General features: G+C 40.9%; 2 protein-coding genes across 4 annotated transcripts; both read left to right on the forward strand.

Moving 5' to 3' along the window:
- The first annotated feature begins 261 nt into the window (after positions 1-261).
- On the forward strand, positions 262-2,339 carry LOC149241691 (cysteine-rich receptor-like protein kinase 2). The gene is made up of 4 exons (XM_089370626.1): positions 262-1,105; positions 1,514-1,653; positions 1,781-1,945; positions 2,061-2,339. Exons 1-4 carry the CDS (start codon positions 262-264, stop codon positions 2,337-2,339), a joined length of 1,428 nt encoding a protein of 475 aa, XP_089226752.1.
- On the forward strand, positions 1,247-10,336 carry LOC149241692 (cold-responsive protein kinase 1-like). 3 transcript variants are annotated; one of them, XM_089367574.1, is made up of 6 exons: positions 1,247-1,389; positions 1,514-1,653; positions 1,781-1,991; positions 2,101-2,662; positions 2,784-3,034; positions 9,914-10,336. In XM_089367574.1, exons 4-6 carry the CDS (start codon positions 2,504-2,506, stop codon positions 9,978-9,980), a joined length of 477 nt encoding a protein of 158 aa, XP_089223700.1. In that variant the 5' UTR covers positions 1,247-1,389; positions 1,514-1,653; positions 1,781-1,991; positions 2,101-2,503; the 3' UTR covers positions 9,981-10,336. The 3 variants fall into 3 exon arrangements, with proteins under 3 accessions (XP_089223700.1, XP_089223698.1, XP_089223699.1); XM_089367572.1 differs by having other exon boundaries at positions 1,781-2,662; XM_089367573.1 differs by having other exon boundaries at positions 1,273-1,416; positions 1,781-2,662.
- Positions 10,337-12,308: the final 1,972 nt, after the last annotated feature.

Here is a 12,308-nt window from a genome sequence, read left to right on the forward strand (position 1 = left end):
AAAGCCAATAGGGACGACCTCTTAAATGAATGAATGGGATAAAGAAAACTTAGCATAACATAAGAAATTTCATTAAATTAATGTGAAGTTAAATTTATTTTTAATTGTAGAAGGAGACTGGACGAAATGTGAAACACGTTGATTCACTCACTCACCTATCCATAAGTATGAGAGCATTGGTACCTCACTTGGGTGCGACTTTTCTCTAGCTCCGCTTTAAAATATTATAGGAGCACCTTATCTCATCGAATTAAAAAAGAAATGGAGAAGAGCGTTGAGCTTGCGTCCTGCCTTAAGATGGCGCTGAAGCCGAAAACATTAATCAATTGTATGTTGCTTATGGTCAGTGTATGGACGCGTCTGCACCTCTCAGCGGCTGAGGATTTTAATTATTCATATTGGGGTGAATGCTCGACCAACCAATATAGAAACGGTAGCGATTTCCAGCATAATCTTAACCAGGTTTTTAAATCATTGGTTGAGAAGGTTTCAACGAGCGGATTCAACACTAGTGTTGAGGGGAAAAACAACAATAATGTTGTTTATGGGCTTGCCCAATGCAGCGGGAATATAAATGCCTCGGACTGCAAACAGTGCGAAACGGAGGCGGTAGGATTGGTTGTTAAGTTATGTCAAAACAGCACCTCTGGATTCTTTTGGTTAAACGACTGCTTCTTACGTTACGACAATCATAGCTTTTACAATGATTATAATAAGAGCGAGGATACCGATGTTGCTTGTAACACCCAGAAAAGCTATGCTCCAGCGCAGTTTGGAAATATTACTGAGCAAGTGCTCTCAAATACCATCGAAAAAGTTGTGCAGAGTCCTCAACTTTTCGCTACAGAAAAAGTCGACACCGTTTATTCGGTTTCGAGGGAAATCTATATCTCAGCCCAGTGTTGGAGAGATCTGTCCCCAGCAAATTGCCGCTCCTGCTTATCTGTAGGTCGGTCAAAGATATCTGGTGCCGGTAGATTGAATAATATCAATGGCACGGCATGCGCAACTGGAGCTAATGGAGCACGCTACAGAAGTCCTCACTGCGCTTTGCGTTACGAGATTTACAGCTTTTTCAATACTTTCATCATTTGTCCTCCGAGCGGTATGTTATGATCGGAAGGCGAATTGTGGTTTTGTTCATTTCGTAAAATAAAAGATTTCCCAATTTACTAAAATATTTCATTTTGGTGCACTACTTATTTCATTGTGGTTTTTTAAGGAGATTAATTCATTCGGTGAAATAAACATAGCTAATTTAAGAAGGCTTTCTGTGCAAATTTGTAGGAGGGAAAAGATCTAAAGTGCTTCCGATAGCTCTAGGCGTAGTAGGCGCTACGGTTGGATTAATTGCATCAATAGGCCTTTTCATGTGGATTCGACGGAAAGGTTGGAAACAGATTCCCATAACCAGAGGTCCCGAAATTGTGCCCCTTATTAGCAGGTATCTTATGAACTGCTTACCTATTGATTAACCTCAACATAAATAGACGTCATGTAATTGTTTTGGCAGGTGAGGAAAGAGAAAAGAGCTTATCGCTTGCTGAGCTTAATCCGGAACTCATTTTTAAGTACAATATTCTGAGAGACGCTACTTCCAATTTTAGCGCAGAGAACAAACTTGGCGAGGGAGGTTTTGGGTCCGTCTTTAAAGTGAGTACTGTTACATCATTGCTTTCAATTGAATTAGTGATTTATATCCCGGAACAACAACTCAAGTAATTAAAAGCTCCAAGTCATAACGGAGAATATAAAGAATTGAAACCTGATTGATGTACAGGGCATTCTACCTGACGGCCAAGAGGTTGCAGTTAAACGGTTGAAAAGCGGATCAAGGCAAGGAGACGCTGAATTCTTGAACGAAGCAAATGTCATCAGTCTTGTTCAACACAGAAATCTAGTGAAATTGCTTGGTTGCTGTGTTGAAAGCTCAGAGAGGCTCCTGGTTTACGAATAGCTCGACAACAGTAGTCTCGACAGAATTATCTTCGGTTGCTTCTACCGCTTTAACTGCTTAATGGCCCCACGGATTTTTGATTTGTTCCAGTTTGTGTATGTAGCTTCTTAATGTTTTTACTTCCCGATATGCATTGATCGCAGATACAACAAAAAGTCATTCACTTAAATGGAGAGAGCGATATGAAATCATAGTTGGAACTGCGCGTGGGCTGGCCTATCTTCACAAGGAGTCTGAAAATCGGATCATGCACAGAGATATTAAAGCCAGCAATATTTTACTGGATAATAAACACAGACCCAAAATAACAGATTTTGGCTTGGCCAAACTCTTTGCAGAAGATCAGAGCCATGTTAGCACTAGAGTTGCTGGAACTTTGTAAGAATTATCTCTCCAGTTCAATTTTTTGAAGCCCTCATTGATTTAATTGTTTGTTCAATCTTTTGATGCCCTCATTGATTTAATAATATGAGCCAACTACAAATCATATATCTGAAAGGTTCATATCTTTTTAACATGGTTTAAGATATGGAGAGTTCATTGTAAATGACGTTATGCAAAGGCTACATGGCGCCTCAGTACGCCTTGCGAGGGCAGCTGACAGAGAAAGCAGATGTATTCAGCTTTGGAGTTGTTCTACTTGAGATTGTGAGCGGAAGAAAGAATCACAGTTTGGCTCAAGGCACAGAGTTTCTTATCGAATCAGTATGTCTCATATGGATTTCATCATATCTTTCAAGTGCAAATTTTCTAAAATCTCCATATATAGCGTTGTGATGCCTTGCTAACTAAAGCCTTATGTTGTTTTGTTGTATTGGGCAACCAGACATGGAGACTGTATCAAGCAGAAAGAGCTTTAGAAATTATGGAAACCACATTGGAGGGTAGTTATTCGCGGGAGGAAGGGTTTAGAGTGATTAAAATTGGTCTGCTGTGCGTGCAAGCAGCTTCAGTGTTGCAGCCTTCAATGTCCCAGGTAGTATCGATGCTGACGAATGAGCGAGAAAATCTTCCATCGCCCACAACGCCTGCTTTCGTAGATCTAGATGGCGTTCTTGTTGACGCTGACAAAACATCAACGCTGTTGAAAATATAATTTCAACTGTGCAACAGTTGAGCCATGCGGCAGCATGAAGACAATAACCGAGCGCTTCACCAAGGATCGGGAGGTAAGAACTTTCAAAAATCAAACTGCAGGCTTAAAGATCCGCTCTAACCTCAGCCGTCAGATCTAACCGATCAACGGTCCAGATCGCGTCGGCGTATCGGCAAGTCTGCATATCGGCGGGTTGGAGCATCGGAGGCAGGCAGCGGCAGCGATATGAAATATCGCCGATGAGCGATCGCCGATATCGCATCGGCGAAGTCGAAGTGAAGGACTTATAAAGAAGCTTTTGTGTTTGCGATGAGCGGTCACCGACATCGCTATCGGCACATCGCTATCGGCAATGTCATAGAGTCGGGGCCTTTAACATGAAGTTATGTAGCGATGCGATGGAGCGGACCCGACAACATTATAAATAGTTTTTTTTGATAAACTTTCAAGTCCGCGCTCAGGGCATGTTTAATGTATTTCAGGCATATATATATCTGATCGGAGGTATCGGCACACAGTGCGTTCGGCATATCGCAATCGGGGAAACCATGGGTGCAAAACTTTTCATATATGCGCGCTATGCGATGAAGCTCGGACCCGATGGGTTTCCGGAGCCAAACTGTATAATATTTTGAAATCCGCCCAAGACCATTTTTCATGATTTAGCAGCGTTTTGCATATGTTTTCAAATATATGGAGAAACAGAGAATTGGCGCGGAGGCAGTTAAAGTGAGCATGGAACAGTACAACATAGCAGGTAGAAGCTTTCAATTTACAGCATGGCCGAGAAGGAAGCAGGTTGCGTTCAAGCTCCTGCACATTGAATTTCCAGCGACCACAATTAATGTTTTTTTGTCAGCCGAGGACGAGAAGGACAGCCTCGAGCAGTTCCCAGTATGGGACACCATTTTTGTTCATTAAAACTACTCAGATTTTGTATGTAAGTTAGTAGTGTGCATTTGTAGTTTAGTGTGTGAGAGTGTGTAAAAAAAAAAGGTGTAGCGCAGCAGCGCAAGTAAATGCTTTTTACGCAGCAGCGTAGACTGTAATAGGGTGTGTTTTTTTTGGTGAATCCCTCTGAGCAGAAGAGGAAGAATATTGTATTAGGCCTTTTCATTTTTATGAATACAGATCCTTGTTTATGAGTATAATACTCTGTCCTGATAAATAATTTGTAGCTTTCCGCTGTGTGAAGATCCTGGAGAGAAACAGAGCATTGTTCTCTGTGTGCATTTTATATTGTGTTTTTTGGGATTTTGACAGATAAACTCCCCAACAGTGGTATCAGAGCAGGTTCCAGGCTCTTTGAAGCAGTCAAAGAAGCTGAAGGAAAGACTTTTGTTGTAGCACCTTCTCTAGCAGAGCGAAGTTCAGCAAAAGAATCCAAGTTAAAAGAGAAAGAATGGCAGGCACCAGCACCAGCAATGTATGGGTATGTAGCTCCCACTATTCGATGGTAAAAATTATGACTATTGGGCAATAACAATGAAAGCCCTCTTTGCTTCCCAAGACTTATGGGAAATTGTTGAGGATGGTTTTGAACAACCAGCAGATGAAAATGAGTTTAATGCATTAACTCAGGGAGAGAAGGATCTGTTGAAAAGCCACAAGAAGAAGGATTCAAAAGCCCTTTTCTTTCTGTATCAAGCAGTGCATGGAAGCGTGTTTCCAAGGTTAGCAGCAGCTAAGACATCCAAAGAAGCTTGGCAAACTCTCAAGACAGCTTATCAAGGAATGGAGAAAGTGAAGACAACAAAACTACAATTGCTGAGAAAAGATTTTGAGAATCTGTGCATGAAGGAGTCAGATAATATTGACTCATTCTTCACTCAAGTAATTGGCCTTGTTACTCAAATAAGATCTCATGGAGAGATGCTTGAAGAAAGGAGGATTGTGGAGAAAATATTGAGGGTCTTACCCTCAAAGTTTGATGCGATTGTCACCACCATTGAAGAGACAAAGGATCTCTCAAACTTTTCAGTTGATGAGCTTCATGCATCACTGATAACACATGAACAGAGGTTGAGTAGAAATGAAAACTCATCTCTTGAGCAAGCCTTCAAGACCCAGATGTCCTTTGGAAGAGGAAGAGGTCAAGGAAGAGGAAACAAGAGAGGAAGAGGCAGAAGCCAGAACAGAGGTGGAAGGAACAGTCCAGCAAATGCTCAAGGAAGAGGCAGCAATCCAAATCAGAACCAAGGTCAAGGCAGCAGCCAACAAAGTGGACAACATCATGCTCAAGGACAAAGGTATGAAAAATCCAATGTCCAATGTTATTATTGTAAAAAATATGGGCATTATGCCAGTGAGTGTAGGAAAAAGCAGCATGATATGAGTAATAGATCTAGTGCAAATATTACTAGAGAAAATGTCAGCCAAGGTAATGTGCTGTTAGCTTGTAATATGGCTGAAACAAATAGTGAAGATATTTGGTTTTTAGACTCAGGTTGTAGCAACCATATGACAGGAAACATAGCCTTCTTTTCTGCCCTAGATAAAAATGTGAAATCAGAAGTCACACTAGGAACTGATAGTAAAGTGTCTGTTATGGGAAAAGGGGAGGTAAAAATATTTACAAAACAAGGAGAAAGGAAAACCATAGCAGATGTCTACTATGTCCCCGGAATGAAATGTAACCTATTGAGTGTTGGACAACTTATCCAAAAGGGTTACAATGTTTACTTTGTAAATGATGTGTGCACCATCATGGATATACCACCCAGCAAAAGATGTATTGCTGAAGTGAAGATGACAAGGAACAGGATGTTCCCTCTCCAGATCAGGGCAGATTTGAAGAACAAGAAGGAAATGGCAGCAGTCACTCAAGAGGCCTTCCAAAGCGTGCCAAAGGATGAAAATTGGTTATGGCACTTGAGATTCGGGCATCTAAATTTTGGAGGTCTAAACCTATTAAGCAGAAAAGGAATGGTAAGAGGATTACCATTGATAGAGAAGCCGGACAGCCTTTGTGAAGGTTGTATATTGGGCAAACAACATAGAGAGAGTTTTCCATCAGGGAAAAGTATAAGGGCAAAGGCACCCTTAGAGATTATCCACTCAGATTTGTGTGGACCAATGCAAGCTCCATCATTAGCTGGCAGCCTATATTTCTTGACATTCATTGATGATTTTACAAGAAAGACTTGGATATATTTCCTCAAGAACAAAAGTGAAATCTTTGAGAAATTCCAAAACTTCAAAACACTTGTGGAGAACCAAAGCGGACTGCACATAAAAGTTTTCAGAACTGATAGAGGAGGTGAGTATATCTCCAAAGAATTCCTACGGTTTTGCAGAGAAAATGGAATTCACAAGCAGTTTACAGCAAGGTATACCCCGCAGCAAAATGGAGTTGCTGAAAGGAAAAACAGGACCATTATGGATATGGCAAGGAGCATGTTGAAGGCAAAGCATTTGCCAAATGATTATTGGGCTGAAGCCGTAAACTGTGCAGTGTATATTTTGAACAGGTGTCCTACAAAAGCTGTGATGAACAAAGTGCCAGAAGAAGCATGGAGTGGGAGAAAGCAAGGAGTCACCCACATGAAAGTTTTCGGATGTGTGGCCTATGCACACATTCCAGATCAGCTGAGGAAGAAGTTAGACAACAAAGGGGAGAAATGTATTTTCATTGGATACAGTGAGGAATCCAAAGCCTACAGGTTGTATATCCCATCTACTAAGAAGTTTTTCGTCAGCAGAGATGTTCAATTCATTGAAGAGGAAGCTTGGGATGGAAGCATAGAGAGAACAGTGAATGTTAAGAACTGTTTGTCTCATGATGAAGATGATGAGGAGGTGGCTGAAATGAATCCCCAAACAGCAGCAGCAACACAAGAACAACAAGGTACACCATTGAGGATAAATGAGAGTACTTCTCTAAGCACACCACAAGGAGGAGATTCAAGTGCATCTTCAAGCACTTGCACACCAAGTGAAAGAGGAAAGAAGTTCAGAAACTTAAGTGACATTTATAATGAAGGAATGAATTCCTTATTTGCCTTGTATTGTCATGTTGATGATCCTATTCATTTCGAAGATGCAATTAAAGATAAGAAATGGATAGAAGCTATGGATGAGGAGATGAATGCCATAGAGAGAAACAAAACATGGGATTTGGTTGAGCTACCAAAAGGCAAAGAAGTCATTGGTGTGAAATGGGTCTACAAGACCAAGAGCGATGCTGAAGGCAAGATAGAAAGACACAAGGCAAGACTGGTCGTCAAGGGGTACAAGCAGCAGTACGGGAGAGATTATGAGGAGACTTTCGCACCGGTTGCAAGAATGGAAACCGTAAGAGCAGTGCTGTCTATAGCAGCACAAAACAAATGGAAAGTATACCAAATGGACGTGAAGTCAGCATTCCTAAATGGAGTGTTAATGGAAGAGGTCTATGTGGAACAACCTCTCGGATATGAGAAGAAAGGTGAAGAGCACAAAGTGTGCAAATTGAAGAAAGCTCTTTATGGGCTGAAGCAAGCGCCAAAAGCGTGGTACAGCAGGATAGATTCATATCTATTGGATAATGAATTCGACAAGTGTGAAGGAGAACCCACAGTCTACATCAAGGAAAAGGATGGTAAAATTTTAATTGTTGTCTTGTATGTAGATGATGTTATTTTCACTGGAAATGATATTTATCTTATTGAGAATTTTAAATCAGTCATGAAAGAGGAATTTGAAATGACTGACATGGGTTTCTTGAGATACTTCTTAGGCATAGAAGTAGATCAAAATGAAAAAGGAATTTTTATCTCACAAGCTAGATATGTAAATCAAGTGTTGAGCAGATTTAACATGCAAGAATGCAAGGCAGCAATCACTCCCACAGTAATGGGATTAAAGCTCAGCAGAGAGGACAGCAGCAAGGATTTTGATCCTAGCTTGTATAAAAGCATTGTGGGCAGCCTTATGTATTTAACAGCAACTAGGCCTGATTTAATGTATGCTGTTAGTTTAATTTCCAGATTTATGGAGAGGCCAAAGGAGGCACATTGGCAGGCAGCAAAAAGAATTTTGAGGTATGTCAAAGGTACCAAAATGTTTGGCATATTATATAGTGTCTCAGAAAATTCAAATTTGGTTGGATACACTGATAGCGATTGGGCTGGAAGTGTGGATGATCGGAAAAGCACATCCGGTTATCTTTTTCACATGGGTTCAGGAGCCATTTCATGGGCTTCCAAGAAACAGCCAATTGTGGCGTTGTCTACAGCAGAGGCAGAGTACGTGGCAGCTACAGCAGCAGCATGTCAAGCAGTGTGGATGAGAAGGATGTTGAGAAGCCTAGGCCAAGAGCAGGCAAAAGCAACAGTAATTTATTGTGACAACAGCTCTGCTATTGCACTGTCCAAGAATTCTGTGTTTCACAAACGAACCAAACACATTGACACAAAGTTCCATTACATCAGAGAATTGGTGGTCAATGGAGAAATCAGTTTACAACATTGCAGGACTCAGGAACAGCTTGCAGATATTTTAACAAAGCCTTTGGATCAGAAAAGCTTTGAATTTTTGAGGAAGTGTTTGGGTATGATTGAAGGCCCGACAGTTGAAATTAAAGGGGAGTGTTGAAAATATAATTTCAACTGTGCAACAGTTGAGCCATGCGGCAGCATGAAGACAATAACCGAGCGCTTCACCAAGGATCGGGAGGCAAGAACTTTCAAAAATCAAACTGCAGGCTTAAAGATCCGCTCTAACCTCAGCCGTCAGATCTAACCGATCAACGGTCTAGATCGCGTCGGCGTATCGGCAAGTCTGCATATCGGCGGGTTGGAGCATCGGAGGCAGGCAGCGGCAGCGATATGAAATATCGCCGGTGAGCGATCGCCGATATCGCATCGGCGAAGTCGAAGTGAAGGACTTATAAAGAAGCTTTTGTGTTTGCGATGAGCGGTCACCGACATCGCTATCGGCACATCGCTATCGGCAATGTCATAGAGTCGGGGCCTTTAACATGAAGTTATGTAGCGATGCGATGGAGCGGACCCGACAACATTATAAATAGTTTTTTTTGATAAACTTTCAAGTCCGCGCTCAGGGCATGTTTAATGTATTTCAGGCATATATATATCTGATCGGAGGTATCGGCACACAGTGCGTTCGGCATATCGCAATCGGGGAAACCATGGGTGCAAAACTTTTCATATATGCGCGCTATGCGATGAAGCTCGGACCCGATGGGTTTCCGGAGCCAAACTGTATAATATTTTGAAATCCGCCCAAGACCATTTTTCATGATTTAGCAGCGTTTTGCATATGTTTTCAAATATATGGAGAAACAGAGAATTGGCGCGGAGGCAGTTAAAGTGAGCATGGAACAGTACAACATAGCAGGTAGAAGCTTTCAATTTACAGCATGGCCGAGAAGGAAGCAGGTTGCGTTCAAGCTCCTGCACATTGAATTTCCAGCGACCACAGTTAATGTTTTTTTGTCAGCCGAGGACGAGAAGGACAGCCTCGAGCAGTTCCCAGTATGGGACACCATTTTTGTTCATTAAAACTACTCAGATTTTGTATGTAAGTTAGTAGTGTGCATTTGTAGTTTAGTGTGTGAGAGTGTGTAAAAAAAAAAGGTGTAGCGCAGCAGCGCAAGTAAATGCTTTTTACGCAGCAGCGTAGACTGTAATAGGGTGTGTTTTTTTTGGTGAATCCCTCTGAGCAGAAGAGGAAGAATACTGTATTAGGCCTTTTCATTTTTATGAATACAGATCCTTGTTTATGAGTATAATACTCTGTCCTGATAAATAATTTGTAGCTTTCCGCTGTGTGAAGATCCTGGAGAGAAACAGAGCATTGTTCTCTGTGTGCATTTTATATTGTGTTTTTTGGGATTTTGACAGATAAACTCCCCAACAAACGCCACCTTCCCAAGTCCATTCTGCAGCTGCTGATCCTTCATCGGGCGCTCTGGAGCCGAGATGATTGGATGTCGTCACACCACTCACGCCATAATGTACCTCTAGCAGTTACACAATAAGGCGCGTCAAACGGTGTATTTAAACTCTTTGGGGCCAAATAATTTCAAAGATCAAAGACAAAGCAGTGTGCAAAGAGCAAATTGTCCAGTTGGACGAGATCAGAGCTAAAGCAGTGTGCTACTAGTAGATTTTCAGTTTAAATTTAAATAAAGTAGATAACGTTTTTAGATGCATTCCTATTGTTCCGTTGAAATTCCCTGTACTGTAAATGCCCTTTTCCAAGATTACTCATGTAAATGCCCATATCTCTTCTTCATGGTTGCTCTTCATCAATTAAAATTGATCCGTGTATGGTTATTTTCATCATGGTTGTTATTTTTTCGATATGTTTTTTCCTCCCTAAACTTCATCAATTAAAATTGTAATGGGTCAGTGTATGGTTTTATAACTTCAATTTATATATCATTTTTTAAAGCATATCAACCATTTTCAAGTTTGTTAAATCATGGAAAAGTAAAAATAAACCTTCCATGACGAGATTGCCACACAAGACAGAGAAGCATAAATCTGGGCAGTTAACATTCTGAAATGAGGAAGTCCAACGCATCAAAACACGGCCAAGTAACAGCTAATTATTTTGTTCTTTCCGATTGCTCATCAGAGTCAACCAGATTTCGCGCAAGTAACAAGAGAAGGGTTGGCATGCGAAAACAAAGGAATGTAAGAGTACCTCCCTGATGCACCTTGGCAATTTACCCCGTCTAAATTTCTTTGAGAAAACAAAGGAATGTAAGAGTACCTCCCTCACCTTGGCAGTTTACCCCGTCTAAATTTCTTTGCGAAAACAAAGGAATGTAAGAGTACCTCCCTGATGCACCTTGGTAGTTTACCATCATTGAGGTTGAGTTATATTGTGTTAAGTCATCTACAGTGGTTCTATTTTAGCTATGGTCTATCCCAACGCATGGAATATGTTTCAATAGAAAAATAGTTTGTATGTTTCAATAGAAAAATAGTTCGTGCAAGTCATTCGTTGTTTTTGATTTTATTGGGGAAGTCAATAGAGTGAAATCAAAGTGAACTGTAGACGAGGGTTTCATTAGTGGCATTGTTTGTCCTACTAGGATGACATGAGTTTCAAAGGGATGACACTGAGTGCTAGTCCCAAGCTGTAGTTTCTTAGGGTTTATTTTAACCAAAAAATGAAATACATATGAATAAATAAATGATATAAGAGCTCAGAGTCAAAGCACCAACTGTAATATGGAATTTCTGTTGTCGCTAAACTTGCAACTGAAAATTGGTTGATGAAAACTGCGTTAAATATGTAGGGTACTTGCGAACTACACTCGGGCTTGTCGTCAAACTAGAAACCGAACCCAGGGTTGGGCTCTGCCTGAATTTTCAAGTGAAGTTGAGGACCTACTATGCAACATGACCAACCTCTCGGCTCCCTCTAGGTCCAGAAGAACTAATAATTTACCTAACACCTTTCCCAAGTTCATATCATAGAATGAACCTTGGAAGTCCTTGTAAACCATAATCTCTAGTTGCGGATTCGAAACCCTGAGGAAATAATTCTTGAAAAGATTCGCCATCTCGGAATGCTCCAGATGAAAGCTCGCCACCAAGTTTCGGACACTAGGGACAAGAGCGTCCACAGAAATGAGAGGAACTGCCACTATCTAGACTGGGAATTTATCAAATTTAACCTCAAAAAAATAAGGAAATCATGAAGAATGAAAACCTGCCCTGGTGGGTATGGAGGCCATGAGGGTTCTCCAGGCCAAACCTCCCACCAAAACCTTCATGAATGGGCACGGATCCATTTGTACCAAAAATAATAATCTCACAATGTCATTAAATGGATACCTATTGAACACACTGGTCTCCAAGCTTCACGAAATTGACTCTCATAGAGATCTATGAGATCTATGATTATTCTTATCCACATATATACATGCCAGTCATTCTTATCCACATATATACATGCCAGAATAGTTTTTCAGGCCAACCTATCTGAGTGACTAGATATTTGGTTGTCACACAGGGAAAAAGACCATCTCAACAGTAACTATGTACGTCAACACCGCCAAATGTAAATGCGAACATGGTTTACCTACAAAATTTTCCTATCAAACCATCACTTCACCACCTCACACATTGATATATTGTCATCCTCCTTCCTCCTCCCATTAAGTATCAATTATCACACACTAACTGTCCAGGCAATATTTTGTCCCTCAACTCTGTACCAATGCATATGCCAGTGCTACTAGTTCATTCAAATAAATCTGTTCTCCAATAGCCATACTCCAATAGCCCTAACATT

Source organism: Pinus tabuliformis, chromosome 8, assembly GCF_031772625.1.
Source record: "Pinus tabuliformis cultivar Carrire ecotype Pingquan chromosome 8, CPIR1, whole genome shotgun sequence".
Taxonomy (NCBI): Eukaryota; Viridiplantae; Streptophyta; class Pinopsida; order Pinales; family Pinaceae; genus Pinus; species Pinus tabuliformis.

What these genes read in the sequence shown, in the direction of transcription:
- LOC149241692 (XM_089367572.1), top strand. Translation starts at nt 2,504, where the DNA reads ATGACGTTATGCAAAGGCTACATGGCGCCTCAGTACGCCTTGCGAGGG. An exon ending in CAGAGTTTCTTATCGAATCA is followed by an intron (nt 2,663 to 2,783) that starts GTATGTCTCATA and finishes TTGGGCAACCAG; the next exon opens with ACATGGAGACTGTATCAAGC. An exon ending in GTTGACGCTGACAAAACATC is followed by an intron (nt 3,035 to 9,913) that starts AACGCTGTTGAA and finishes AACTCCCCAACA; the next exon opens with AACGCCACCTTCCCAAGTCC.
- LOC149241691 (XM_089370626.1), top strand. Translation starts at nt 262, where the DNA reads ATGGAGAAGAGCGTTGAGCTTGCGTCCTGCCTTAAGATGGCGCTGAAG. An exon ending in GTTTTGGGTCCGTCTTTAAA is followed by an intron (nt 1,654 to 1,780) that starts GTGAGTACTGTT and finishes ATTGATGTACAG; the next exon opens with GGCATTCTACCTGACGGCCA. An exon ending in AAAGCTCAGAGAGGCTCCTG is followed by an intron (nt 1,946 to 2,060) that starts GTTTACGAATAG and finishes TTGTGTATGTAG; the next exon opens with CTTCTTAATGTTTTTACTTC.